The sequence below is a fragment of the Dipteris shenzhenensis genome, chromosome 16 (genome assembly GCF_047967505.1).
Source record: "Dipteris shenzhenensis isolate YYH24624 ecotype China chromosome 16, Dip_SZ_1.0, whole genome shotgun sequence".
In the NCBI taxonomy this organism is placed as follows: domain Eukaryota; kingdom Viridiplantae; phylum Streptophyta; class Polypodiopsida; order Gleicheniales; family Dipteridaceae; genus Dipteris; species Dipteris shenzhenensis.
Genome location: NC_141611.1, coordinates 27,626,835 through 27,641,686, shown reverse-complemented (window position 1 = coordinate 27,641,686; position 14,852 = coordinate 27,626,835). Strand labels below are relative to the sequence as shown.

The window sequence follows — 14,852 nt, the reverse complement described above, 5'->3', positions numbered from 1 at the left end:
TGATGAAATGGGCTTCACGGGCTTGCTCTTATATAGCCACCAGTCGTAGTCGGTTAGGCTCACTTGGGTGACCGACCCAGTCCGCCCAAAACGGTCGACTGGGAGTCAGTCCCGAAATAGGCCACCGACCATACGATAGAACCAATGCGCAAAACAGAGCAACTAACCTATGGTCTCCGTTCGGCCTAGAGCCATCCGGGATCATCTGAGGCTCGAAACGGGCCCCGCAACCTGAGAGTGGGCTGCCTTGGGAAATGCTCCGTCTACCCTCAGTGCAGTCAGTCAAGGAATGCCTTCCCGCACTTGCATGTAGCCTAGTTGGTGGTGTGCCAACTCTATCTGAAGCCGTCCAGCCATCAGGCCACACATGGCCCCCATATGGTGTCCAAACCAGGACCTACCGGATAACTGAGCTACTCAAATGCCTTCTCCTCATATGGGGGGCTTACAAGTAGAGTTAGCTGTTTCTCGCGTAGTTACACGAGAGTGGAGCATTGATATCTAACATGTAGCTATGCAAGAATCGGTTACACAAGTAATGCCCATCATAATGGAAGTCCCACCAGAACCTTCCAATGTGAACAACGAATTATCTTCATTGCTGACAACTTTCTCAACTGAAACTTGGGCTCAACAAAAGAAAAAGACCTCTGAGATATTGCAATCCTACTCACATTTGATACATAGAACATATATCATAGAAGTTGTATATCACATTGCAATCCTACTCACTTTATTATGATGAATATCATAGAAGTGGTACATGTGGGAGATCGCAATGTGTAGTGGTGCAACATTGACAACAAGACATGCCAACAGTAGATCCACAAGAACCTGCTCCTAAAAATGGAATAGCTCCACAAGAACCTACTGGTGCAATCAAGGATCTCAAAGAACTTCAAGCAACGTTGCTGGACAATGGGATGGCGATTGCGCGCCAACAAAGATCTTCGGTGATTCTTAGTGATTCTCCTTCGAAGTGATTATCATAGTTACATGAGGTCTCGAATAGCTATATAATTCATATTCCTCCGGTGGTCTACAAAATAATGTTATTGTGCTAGGTCTAGGTGTGTCCATAAAGAGCAATAAAGTTATAACTTGTGGAAGCCCCAGGTGAAAATAGGCAGTCAGCACGACACACTCAACAAATCACAACTACATCAGCCCAAGGGCTCCTTGGTCAAAGAAGATAAGCTACAAACACTATGGAAAGTCAATACACCACAATCAACATCATCAACAACATATCCCATTAGTAGAGCCACAACAGAATAGGGAACTAACTTATGCCTAAGTGATCGTCTTGAATTTGAGTTCACACATGGAACAACAAGTGGTTCTCCACAAGCAGCTCTCGAGGATGCATTTGTCTAGGGTGAAGGTAATTATACCAATATGGGTTTGGATTAGTTTCTTGTGACCCTCAAAGCTTTTTTCACATTCCTTTACTAACATCACCATTAACTATCTAACTTCTACGCATCCTCTTTTCTTTATTTTTCTTTTCTTTCAGTTGTAGCTTAGAAGCCTTTCCTAAAATCCCCCTTCTATAAACCTCTTCAGCCATAGTTCTCATTTTAGGAGTTTGTATGGTGTATTATCAAACTCCTATCGATTTGATGACTCATACAAATAAAGCTCTAGATGGTGCCACAATCTTATTGGGCTCAAATACTTCCAAGCAAAGCCCTCAATGAATATAATCCATAAAATGGATTTTAAAGGAACTCCAATGTAGAGAATCAAGACAAAATGTCATGCACAACTCCAGATGTTCAAACATCGCATGTCAAAGACATAGTCTAATGAGAATCCATTGAAAGTCCCACTCAAATCAAATATGGGACTTACTCTGCTAACACTAACACCACTAGGATCTTACATCGATCCCTACTAACACCTTCTTTCTAATAACTTACCCCTTAGACTTTTCTTTTTATTTTTCTTGTTCCTTCTTTGAATGGTCACAAGTACTCAACTCGGCTCGCTTAAACCCTAAGGTGCTAGTTCTAGAAGAATCACTCATCCATACTTCTAACAAACATTCCATAACAAGGAGCCACTACATCCCTCTTGTGCAATGGACCAAAAAAATTTTCAGCCCAGTGCACATGAAAGACTACTTTGCATTATATTTATTGACAACACTCCAACAACCATGAACGTTGCATGATCCAGAGGACTAGATCAAGATTAGGAAGGGGGGCATGTTAACCGATTGGCTAACAATATGCCACCGCTAGTTAGTGATGTTATTTGATGGACAGTGGCAAGTCTGTAGAGCCAGGAGTGTGTCTTGGAGCTAGATGGGCCCAAGAGGATGGTAAAAGAATGAGAAGAGAGAGTGGTATAAAGAGATTAGGGTTGGCCCTCCCTTCAAAAGGTGACATGTATAAAAGGCCAAGTGGTTGACTTTGGTCTTCATTGTTGTATGCACAAGTTTGGAATACAAACTCCCTCTTCTCTTTCAAGAGTGTCTTTGGGTGTTCTCTTGTTTCCCTTGTAGTGCCTTTGTGTATGCCACTCCATCCCCCTTCACTCTCTCCTTCCCTCCTCCTTCTCCCTCCCTTCTCCCCTCTCTTATTCTCTTCTCCCCTCTCTTCTCACTTCCCCCCCTTCCCTCTTTCTCTTGTGGAAACACATTGCAACAATTCGGGAGCCGCTTGAGTGACACATGCGGATGGCTCATGCTTTGCATTGCTCTCACAAGGAGTAGCTTGGAGTGGAGGCTCCATCAACATTCCTTAAAGATCCCCATGACACGTGAGTCATTGTTGAGACTACACAATATTAATGGTACCTTTGTCACTCATAAAAAGTGCATGCATATCAATTGTAGTATGTGTCCTAATATTCCTTTGTATCTAGACTTTCAACGAAGAGTTCAAAGGGAGGCAGCTGCAACACATAAGAGAGGCGAAAGAGCAGGTCAAGGTGGATACAACTCTGAATATATGCAACACCATGAGCTTCTCAAGTCCTTGCAATTGACAACAAACAAGTATAAGAATGTGAGACAGCTTAGCCTTGGACAATCCTTCAAGATTACATGCCTATATTTAAAGGCATATTCACTACAACAAAGGTTGGTTGATGCATTGAGAGAGGAGCAATTCCTAAAGCTACACATCTTTTCAAAAGAGCTTATGAGGAGAATGGCTTAAAATATAATAAAGTGCTACTCAACATTCTCATGGACATAGGTAAAAATATGAATGCAAAAGGTATAAAGGGAATCGCCATAGCAAAGAGTCTGGACACTTTTATGAAGTATTGATGGAGTTTGTGGGCCCTTTGGTTTAGAAGTTTGTGGCTATCAACTTGCTTGGACTGTGTGTGGAGACAATCAAGAAGCGGTCTAGAAAACATGCTTTCCTCTACAAGGGGCATCTTGATGAGGGCGTTTTCTTATTTATAAGGGAGGTGTTGCAGAAATTCAAGAGTGTTTTAAAGTTAGATGGGCCTCTCCCTTTTGAATGCTCAGAGGATGAGACAAAGTGTATGAGTTTAGTTACATGGAATTGAAGAGAGGACACTTTGGTAGGATTTTGTGGTACGAAAGCTAAGATTCAAATCTACACACATGTGAGTGGAACCACTCCATATCAGCATATTCGTTTGATAGCATTACGAATTCCTTTGGCAGCCATGAAGTTGGTGGATATGTCCGTCTTCTCTTATGTAATCCACTTGTGGCAAGGGTTCCTTGACTAGCTATTACTTTATTACCAACTTGTAACTGCTTTAAGGCTGATGAGGTGGAAAGACAATGGCAATGGGTTGATGATGGGTGGACAATGCATTGTGGATCATTTTTCGGTCCAATGATATCAAAAGCATTCGATGGTGATAGTCACCGAAGGAAGTGTATGCTCTCTAGTATACAAAGAGGCATGTATGGATTACAACACCTGTCTTTCATATTCAAAGCTGAGATGAGAAATGGTTTTCCATATCTTATGGATCAAGATAGAATTCATTGTGCAAAGAAGATGAGAAACATGTTATTATTGCCATCAAGGCATATACATTGTGGGACGAAGCTTGCCACCATGAATCACTTATGATTGGTGATGAAACATTTTCCTAAAGTGGAGCATGGGCTTTTACATGAAGATGTCAATCCTAAAGATAAGTAGGACTGGTAGGCAGCTCAATGTGTTCCAATGCTTCGTGTGTGATCTTGTTTAAGAAAAATTTGTGATGGCTTTATTTCATCCACCTCTGGAGATTATGTGAAGGAAGATGCTTTAAGTACACTTGCACATTTGGATGTGTTGGCTTCTTTTATTGATGCATTTTTTGGGATTGGAACCCTTCAAGATAGAATTGCACATGCTTCTTTTGTTGTACGCATGCTATATTATGGCAGAGCATACATCCTTTTTGCTCATGGACAATCCTTAAAGGAGAATTGGTTGACCAGAGAATGTCATACAATTTTTTTGATAGCAAGCCACTTTTTTGTGAGTTTCATTCGTATGCATAGGGAATTTTTTCCACACTTGCCACGCGTGTTAGAGCGGGTAGGATCAGATTGTAATGAGGATTACTTTTCTCTCATGGGCAGTGCAATTGTTAATAAACATACATATTGCTTTGGTAAAGCTTTGGAACATGCATCACACTTTGGCTAGAATTCAGCAATTGAAAGTACTAGAGGATGCTCCTCAATTTCCAAAGTCAAGAAGGCACAATATTTTTTGGACATGTACAAGTTCTACTCATAATGCTCCAAACATGCAAGACTATAAAATAGTGAACAAGGAGTCCATTTTAGAGACGTGGAATGAAGGGTTGAAAAGATGTTAAGACTATTGTCGAAGGCTAGGAATGCAAGAGGTTTTGTGGAATAAAGGGAAATGGGAGTCACCTTGGGTTGGGAATGCATAAGATGAAAAGAAGGGTACTACTTGCTTACCTAGATCAAATGAAGAAATCGGGTGAAGATGACAGTTTGGAAAACGATATCTTGTTTAATGTTAAATGTAATAATATGAACATACTATCGTAGAGTACTTTATAAAGAAATTTCTAATTATAATGAGTACGAGAACCTTGAGCTACTTTGAAAATATTTTTCTTGATTCTAAAAATGATATAGTAGGAGGGTAGCATACATTTGAATACTAAAATATTTGTTTCATTTGCTGTCATTATATGTGAACAGGTTATTCAAGAGACTCTTGACCTTTGCCAACAAGATGTTGAAGGTTATGCTATTGTCTAAGAGATAAAGTTCAACTCTATATTGGATTTGGAGTTATGCTCAATAAAAGTACTTGGATTTTTTGAGCTTTTTGAATTTGCATTGTTGTAAGTAAATTTATCACCTTTCTTAAATCTCATGTTTATAGAGCAACGAGATATTTTGACCATCAAGATAGATCAAGATGGGAAAGATTTTGTAAAAATGTCATAGTTACAAGGAAGCGATAGATATAGTGTTAATAATCGTGTATTTTATGACTTGCCATGTGTATTATAGCTTTAGAAAATGTACAAAATATTTTTTGATTCAATGCATGATGAGAGGGAAATTTATGTTGGTGGTGTACTTGCATTGTAATATGGTTGATAGGTATGCTTGTGGGGAAAAATCAATGGAAATATCTAAAACAAGATGTGGTTTTCCCTTGAAATGCTCTTTTTCTTTTATGTGGTTTTGCTTGATCCTTTGAACCATAAGAGAGCGTCCTCCAACCAAAGAGGAAGATCAACATTTTTCTTTCTTTTGATTTTATAAAATGACATCATTCTAATAATGAGCATCATGGGATGAGAAAATTTGAAGTTGATGGCTTCAATGAGGCTTTGAGGAGGGCTTATTTAAATATAAAATATTTGATGTGACCATATCATACTCTAAATCCTTCATTCTTTTTACTCTCTCTTCTTCACTCTTCATCTCCAATTCCTCTTGATAAATACATACAAAAATTTGCAAGATTCGAGATGCCCAAGTTGGTTTTGGTCTTGAACATTGTAATAGGTACGCTATTATCAACCTTAATCACTTCAAGAATAAACATCATCAAATTAAGAAAATAGTATTATTGAATATTATTTTCATGTCAAAATTATAGTTGATATTTTCTATAGTACGGGTCAAGACACATGTTTAACCTTATGTGCCTCTTATGCATATGAGCCTTGCACATTTTTCATAGCCTTTGTCGTACTTCCCTTATAATACGAGCATCTTTTTATAGAACCTTGTCTCCATCCCCCTTTAATCATACCGAGGATATGTAGCATGTATTTTAGGAGTTGGCACCCCAGGTGACACCCTTCCAAATGAACCAATGGAATGAAGTAACACCCTTCTAAGTGAACTGATGGAAACTGCATAACACCTATCAAAGGGCCTCTGTGTGAGTCAAATTGGACAACCTCATTACCCATCATATATTGTCTAGGCACAGTGCAATTTAAGAGGCCCATGATGAAGGTTTGTTGGCTAGTGTCAAGATGTTTCCTCTATATAATTTAAGTTTTAGCACAAGGTAAGGAGCTAATAAATTTTAAATGAACCTACAGATGCCTTTGGGATCCCGTCCTGAGTGATGCTATGAAAAAGTGGAGATGAGCTTGAATCATTTCTTTCTACAAGCTTTTGATCTGATAATTTCTTCTGAAGCTTGGAGAAATTGGCTTGAAGCCACAAGCAAATTAGGTGTGAAACAATTGTTTGAAGACCTTGAAATGTTTTTATATTTGGTCCTTAAGTCTTTCAATTTGAATAAATTCCATTTTTTGATTGCTTTTGCATTGGTTGGTAATAGTGAGTGTGTGGAAGTAGAAACTAGATTGCATCCAACTGGCAATAATGAGTGTGCAAAAGTAGAAACTAGTTTGCATAATTGGAAATTTGATTGCAATCCTTTCTACAATCTCCCTTCTAGTTGGAAAAGGAGGTTTCTATGGTACACCTTGTTTATATCATTTTTCTAGGCACACCATTTCTAGCCTATGGGATGGAGTTGGGCACAATAGATTTATGGCATTTGTAGTCCTCCAAGCAAAGTTGTCAATGCCCTCTCATAAATGTAGGATGCTTGTTAAGAACTTTCTAGATCCTCTATTTGAGAACGTGATTTTCATGCCCAAGTCAATACATCTCCATAATGTTGCACTCTACAGTCCTATGCTCTCTCTACAAGTATCATTGCAAATTTACTTCTATTTATCATAGAAGTATAGAGAACAAATAAAAAGTTCAAACAAGTGCATAGAGAACCAAATATTTTGAAGGTATCTGCGAGCCCCCAAATTTTTCATGTGAAAGGTTGAGACTAATGCAAGCACACTTCCTATGTGAAAGATGGAGATAGCTAAAGCACACTAAGCTCTCATGCATAAAAAGCAACCAAAAAAGAGATGGACCTATAAGCATACTAAGTTTCGCTACTAAATTCCGACTATGTATTCCTTTTTAAGATTGTTAATCTCCTCATCATATCCATTTGTTATGCCTTGTTCCCGAACAACATACGTTGGTCGTTTTTATGATCACTTCAATGTTGATGCAAATGCTGATCCTATTGTAAGGGCATTCCTAGAGCATACGAGGCTCCATAGAGTTTGCAAATGGGAGTCTCCACCATAGTTGGCCTTACGTTGCCAGGTAGTAGGAGGTTGTCCAAAGGAATTGAACATGGGCAACAAACTCAGGCAGGTGATCACCCAATACACCTGAGCCGTCGTTGCTCAAATCCCTTACTTTCTTCATGTTAATGATGGAGTGAAGCTTGCTCTTTTCACCCCTCCTTTTGCTCCTCCCTCCCTCTCTCTATGCAAAGAGCCACGGTCGACTTAGATTTAATCCGAGCCATCCGCGATGGCTGCAGTTTTAGAACAAGAATGTGTCTCCTCCATTTTTGATGAGACATAATTTCTTTCCAGTCGGTACATGTGGCACGATGCGACGTCCTACCTTAATTCATCTCGCCGCCGTTGCCCACCTTGCATATGATGTTCAATTAAAGCCCTTGGATCTAAGTGAGATCCAAGGGCTATCTTTCCTTAGAATTGAGAGATCCAGTGGATCTCCTTCACTCCAACGGCCACGCATGGCTTTGGCTGCGCCCACCACTGCAAACTACCCACATTGTTGCATTTTGGGCTATCTAACGGTGCTGTCAGGTCTTCACCCCACATCGTATGGACCCTCCACTCACTCCTCCACATGGGCAATGGGTCGCGGTCGATCGTTTTTGAGGAAGGAAAGTGCTGAGAAAGTGGCTCGGCCGGTTTTCTTCTCAAGAAGGCCCATTCCGTGGGCCGCTCGCCGCTGCAGCGAGGGCACGTTCCTTCTCGGGAAGGCCCATTCTCCAATACGTCACCCCTCCCTCTGTTACGATAATGATAATGATAATGATAAGAATACGACGGTTATTTAAACTTTAAAGAGGCGGACATGAAGAAGGGGACTAAGTGGGTAAGAAGGGAAGCATTAAAGTCCGAACAAGTGTTTGGCTACTCTTTGCACGTGCACTTTGTTTTCCTGCTCTCAGCATTCAGCTTCCTCAGCAGCTCTAGGTTTTCTTCCACCATGACAGACGACGCTGACACAGCTGCCCATCCAGCCATCGATCGCACCCTCTTTGGCTCCTCTTCCCCGACTCCAGCTGCCAGGTTCCTCTTCTCCCTCCCTTTCTCTGCTTTGTCTCTTTCCTCTCCCCAATTTCCCTTCCCGATCCATGGCGTCTCATCGGTTTCATCTCACCCTTCTCTAATACCCAGTTCCTCTGCACATGCAGTCCTTCGAACTCCTTCCCCCCCCCCCCCCCCCCCCAATTTTTTTTGTATCGCGATTGTTTCATTATGCTTATCACTTTGGTTCCTTACGCTCTTCCAGTCTCTTGGATTTTCAATCGATAGCCGCACTCTTTCCATGCTGCCTTTTCAAGGGAAAATGCAGCTAGACGTGTTAGATCCCGATGTTCCGATGTTATCACTTGAAGGCGACCAAATGTAATGAGAACTGACATACCTAGGCCTCTCCGGATGTCCTGGGATGCAAATTTAACGTTTATCTCACGGAAAATATTTACCCAAATCATGGCTGTATTTGTGTTGGGTGGTCAGGTATTTTATGCACGGTGATGAATGATTTTGAAATTCCAGCTTTTGTGAGTCATATTTGTGCTAAAGTTCTCGAACTGGAAACGAATTGAACTTGAAACGAATTGCTTAATCGATAAACGGCGAAGTGACCATGACGTTGTTACAGCCATCTAGGCTTTCGTATTGTTTGAATGTATTATTTTTCTAAACAACTCGCTTAATCATTCTGTCAAAGTAACTTTCCCCTTAAAAGTTTCCTGTATATAATAACTAAACTCTACGGATTTGACCCTCCAAATTGCACACACAGTAGATTCTTATTCACATCCTTTTATGCAGCTCTGCAGGGGCTTCCTCTCCGGCATTTCCTGCAAATTTGGCTAGTGTAGATTGGTGTGGCCTGGATAAAGGGAAGAAGGGAGGCTCCTTATCAAGAACTTGCCCTCAGCCACGCTGGCCTTCTACGACAAGCACAAGTACTGCTGGAGGATCGACTCCAGGCTCTTCTCATGCTCTATGCAGGCCGTGGGATAGAGGAGACCTACTAAAGCGAATAGCAACTTTCAAGTCTTCAAATTGGTTCACAACACCCAAGGTTATTTCCCAGTCATTTGTTTCTCTAGTTATTTCCAAGTTACCTGTGAAACTGATGAATGGCCTTCATCAATAGATTTATCCAAAGTAGCATTTTTCATGTAGACGTTTGAAACTACACGTGCCTTAATTGCAGTATAACTCGGAAACTTGAATTGCACACTAGTGTTCCTATATTTAAGGAGGTTGCGTTGAAATATTTATTTGGGAATATTATTGTGTCATGTGAATTTCACATTGCTAGTTTCTTTAATTGGATGAAATGTTTTCAATTTTTTCTAAACCTGGAGAATTAGTGCTTTATTTTCTGACCTGAGCCATTTGTGCTAGCAGGTATGTGGACCTCTTGCTTGTGCAAGAAGGGGTTGGGTGAATCTGGATGGTGATTTGATTGCATGTGAGGCATGTGGTGTCCATCTCAAGTTTCCACCTTCCACGGCTTCATTGTCACAACATGCAGGTATGCGATTCGTTGCCTCAAGTAGACTTGTAGCATATTGTTACTGTTAGAATTATTATTATAATTCAGCAGTGACCAATGTAATGTAATAAGTAGGTTAGGGGTACTTTTCCCTCATTTAGAGGTTTTTCCCCCTAACCACAGTTAGTTCACTAACTACGGTTAGTGAAGGATAAGGTTTTGTCACTTAGACAAAACCCATCCCACTTCTTGTATTAGTCACTTCTTCTATTGCAAGCACTACGTTCAGCTCTCTTGCTTCCTGCTCTGTCTCTCTCTTTTTGTAACATTTGGTATCAGAGCGAGATCCTACTCTCTTTGCTTTCTAGCCCGCAAGCTCCCTGCTCCCTACTCCCTGATCCTTGCTCCTGCAAGCTCCCGTCCGTACCTTCCCGTTCGTACAAGCCGTACGGACTGATTTCGTACAGCCCGTACCTGAGCTGTACCTTTCGTCCGTACTGTAGTACATGTATCGTACCAGCTTCACTCGCCATCTGTACAACAGGTGTCAACGTACAGTCGTATGAGTCTGTATTGTCACACATCTATACTGTCTTGCACCGTACATCCGTACCGTCCCTCGTCGTACAGTCGTATTGAAGTCTTGCCGTACAATAGCCGTACAACGTACGGACTTTCGTATCACAGGTATTAATTCGTCCGTACATACATATGATCTGTCAACGCCGTACAAATCGTATGTACCTGCTCTCATTCCGTACCTCTCGATCGTACAGTTCCGCCGCACGTGTGGTCCTACTGTTTTGTACAACTGTATTTAGTGCATTCCGTACAGTTACAGGAATCTGTTTAGTTCTCGGTGCATTTGCAGATTCTCAAGGAAGGTGGTCTTTGACATACATTTGTGTATTTCAGCCATTGTTTGGCTGTGGGTTCAAGCAGGTGCATTTTGGGATTGAGGGTGTGCTCATTTGCGCACATAGGCAGTAGAATTTGGTTCTTTTTGCATATAAATTGCAAATTGGGGCTTTCAGTCAATTTGCCCCTTTTTGAGTTGCAATTTCTTGCAAAAATTTGGGGCTTTTGCAATTACATTGCAATTTTGCAGTGAAATTTGGGGCTTTTGCAGGCAGAGTGCAATTTGTGCAACATTTGGGGCTTGCAGGCCATTTGCCCTCTTTTGTACGCAATCTCCCACAAGAAATTGGGGCTTTTGCATTTAAGTTGCAATTTTGCAGGTAAAAGAGCATTTTGGAAGTTTGCAAACAGTTTTGGACTCAGTATGAGTCAAATTGCAGACTTTTGCCACCTTTTGCAGATTCTATTTGCAGATTTTTGGGCATTGAGAAGAGCATTGTGGTGCATTTTGAGCCTTTGACAGGCTGTGACAGTATTTGTAACTGTGGGCATATTTCTCTTTGTAGATTTTACTTGTGCATCTTACATCCCAGGAAGGGATTTTACTTGTTCAGTTTGCTGTATTTCTGAGTTTATCTGGCAAAAATGGCACAAAACAACTCAAATGAGGTGTTCGGGGTTCTCACATAGGAGGATAAGTTGGATGGCACCAACTACTCCTTGTGGAGTTTCATGGTTTGCAATATCTTAGTTGGCAGAAATCTTTGGGATTATGTCAATGGAGATGAAGAAAGACCAGATTCAATGCCTATACCTGTCACTCCTACAGCTGGAGGCAGGGATAGAGGTACAAATACAGCACAGGTGATTGGAGCAGCCGCTCCAGGAGCTCCCACAGCAGAGTAGAAAAGATGGGACTCTAGAGATGCACAAGCTCTTTCAGTAATTTCTCTTTCTGTCAAGAGGTTCATTATTCCTCATATTCGGTCATGCAAGACATCTATGGCAGCTTGGGTAATACTGGAGAGTATGTTTGCAGCAAGAAACGATGCCAGAGTTTCCTTTCTGAAGCGAGAACTTTCCCATACACATATGGAGGAGGGAAATTCCATGAATTCTCACCTCACGAAGCTTCAGGATCTCAGGGAACAATTGCTTAACATTGATGAAGTCATTCCGGATTGAGAGATGATCTCCACCACTCTGAACTCTCTTCGCGAGTCCTATCTTGGTTTCCACATCTCGCTGAATTTGTCATTGAGGGGGGGCAGCAATCCTCTCCTTTCACGAGTTGGTACGACTTCTGTTGTAGGAGGAACAAACACGCAGAAATATGGCAACCCGGGCTGGTGAGCATGCTATGCTCTCCAAGTTCAAGCCCAAGGGTAAAGGGAAGCATAAGCCACATGCCAGTCAGCCCACACATCAGCATAAAGTTGATTCTGGGCAGCCTTCATATAAGGCACAGGGTGATACAAACAAGCAGAAAAAGAAGAGATACGTCATTATTGCAAGAAGCCAGGTCATTATATTGGAGAGTGCAAGAAGCGCATAGCCAAAGAAAAGAAAAGGGATTCCGGTATGGCTGTATCAGATGCATCAGGTCCACATTGCCATGATGGAGGAGATGTTGCAGCCAACTTGGTTGAAGAGCACTATGCCTTTTTGACTTGCGCTTTAGATTTTTTAGTGGGTAGTTCAGATACTACAGCTACTAATGATGATGACCCATATGCTTTTTTGACTTGCAGTTACGATCCTTCAAACGATGAATGCTCTTTTAGTGTTGATGAGACACTACATACTTGGTATTTTGATAGTGGTGCTTCAAAGCACATCACTTCCAAGAAAAAATTGTTTGTAACTTTGCATTCTTCACCCTTGTGCAAATAATTCTTCTCATTCAGTGTGTGGAGTGGGAGCACATTATTCTCACATCCACTGATGGCATAGATTTCAGAATTTCTAATGTACTCTATGTGCCAGGTATAAAGAAGAATTTGCTTTTAGTGTCCTCACTCAATAGAGGAGGATTTCAGGTTGTTTTTTATGATGACAAGTGTGCAGTCAGAGACAAAGAAAATGAATATGCTTTGAGGTTGTTTGGCACTTTGTATCGGGGTCTTTTTCAGCTTGATTTATATGAAAAAAGATCCCATCTTGCATTATCAGTTAGCACTCCCACTGCTGCGATGCACAATGCGGAGTTATGGCATGCCAGGTATGGGCACATGAGCTATGGCAGCTTAATGACACTTCAGAGGCATGATATGGTAGATGCATTACCTCCTTTGGAGTCGCCACCTCCTCATGCATGTGAAGGTTGCATTCTTGACAAAATGCATAGGCTTTTCTTCAAGAAGGATGGTGCAGTGAAAGCTACAAGAAAATTGCAGCTTATTCTTAGTGATGTTTGCGGTTCCATGAGGACACCTGCTTTTGGGGGTTATCTCTATTTTGTTACATTCATAGATGACTTTACCAACTACACTTAGGTTTATGGTCTCAAGGCAAAATCAGAAGTGTTTATACATTTCAAACACTTTGTGGCTATGGTTGAAAATGAGACGGGACTCAATGTGCAGACACTTTGCACAGATCGAGGGGGGGAGTACATGTCTCATGAATTTGAGACATTTCTGAAAGAAAAAGGCATTATGCATTAGCTTACAGTGAGGCTTACACCTCAACAGAATGGCAAAGCTGAGCGAAAGAATCGCACCACCATGGAAATGGATAGATGCATGCTCACAAGTAAGAAGTTGCCTCATAGGTTTTGGCTGGAAGGCCTCATGTGTGCCAACTATATTTTAAATCGGGCTCCTATGAAGGCTTTGAAGACAATCACTCCCTATGAGGCATGGCAGGGAGAAAGACTTCAGTGGACCACTTCAGAGTTTTTGGTTGTGTTGCATATGCCCACGTGTCTGTGGAGTTCAGACACAAGTTGTTAGATAAGGCACTAAAATGCATTTTTGTGGGATATAGTTCACAAAGCAAAGGCTATCGTCTCTACAATCCTGCTACACACAAGATTTTTGTTAGTAGAGATGTCATATTCTCTGAAAATTCTGCATATACAAATGCTGAATTTCAGATTCCGGCCTTTTCAGATGATGTGTTTGAGGGGATGCTTCCTATAGCATTTGGTTCCCCCGCTGAAAATCAGAATTTACAGCAACCTCCGCCAGCTCCACAAGTACAGATTCAGCCCCTAGCTGAATTGGTACAACCTCAGGGTGTGGATGAAGTTGTCAGGCAAGAAATTCAAGAGATACACGCAGCCAAAACAGTCCCGCATTGGCTGCTTTAGACTCTCAGGGAGAGTAGGCTTGAAGCTCCATTGCCTAGCAGAACTCGTAGTGCAGTAAGGCACATGGAGGGAGCTCATTCAGTTGAATCAGCTTATGCAGGTACTCTTCTTGATGAGGAGGGGCCTGAGACATTTGAAGAAGCAAAAGATAATGTGCATTGGATGAATGCCATGCACGATGAGTTGCAGTCCATTCATAAAAATCAGACTTGGGATGTTGTGGATTTGCCACCAGGTAAGAATGCCATAGGTACACGGTGGGTTTTTAAAGTCAAAAGAAAACGAGATGGGTCCATTGATCGGTACAAGGCAAGGCTGGTTGCAAAAGGATATGCTCAAAAAAAGGGCATAGATTATGAGGAGACTTTTGCTCCTACATTCAGGATGACAACCATCAGGTCAGTTATAGCCATGGCTGCAAATTTTGAATGGAATGTTCATCAGTTGGACATTAAAACAGCTCTCCTTAATGGAGACTTGTTGGAAGATGTTTATGTCAAACAACCTCCGGGCTTTCAAATTTCAGGAAATGCACTTCAAGTATGCAAGCTGAATAAAGCTTTGTATGGGTTGAAACAAGCCCCATGTGCATGG

General features: G+C 41.4%; 1 protein-coding gene across 1 annotated transcript in view; it reads left to right on the top strand.

The window, feature by feature from the left end:
- Positions 1–8,519: 8,519 nt before the first annotated feature.
- Positions 8,520–14,852, top strand: part of LOC147892772 (uncharacterized) — a 41,242-nt gene continuing 34,909 nt past the window's right edge. The window contains exons 1-3 of the mRNA XM_087387117.1: positions 8,520–8,640; positions 9,412–9,667; positions 10,000–10,126. Of these exons, the coding sequence (XP_087243243.1) occupies positions 8,558–8,640; positions 9,412–9,667; positions 10,000–10,126 (466 nt within the window). The 5' untranslated portion in view covers positions 8,520–8,557. The remainder of the gene's footprint in view (positions 8,641–9,411; positions 9,668–9,999; positions 10,127–14,852) is intronic.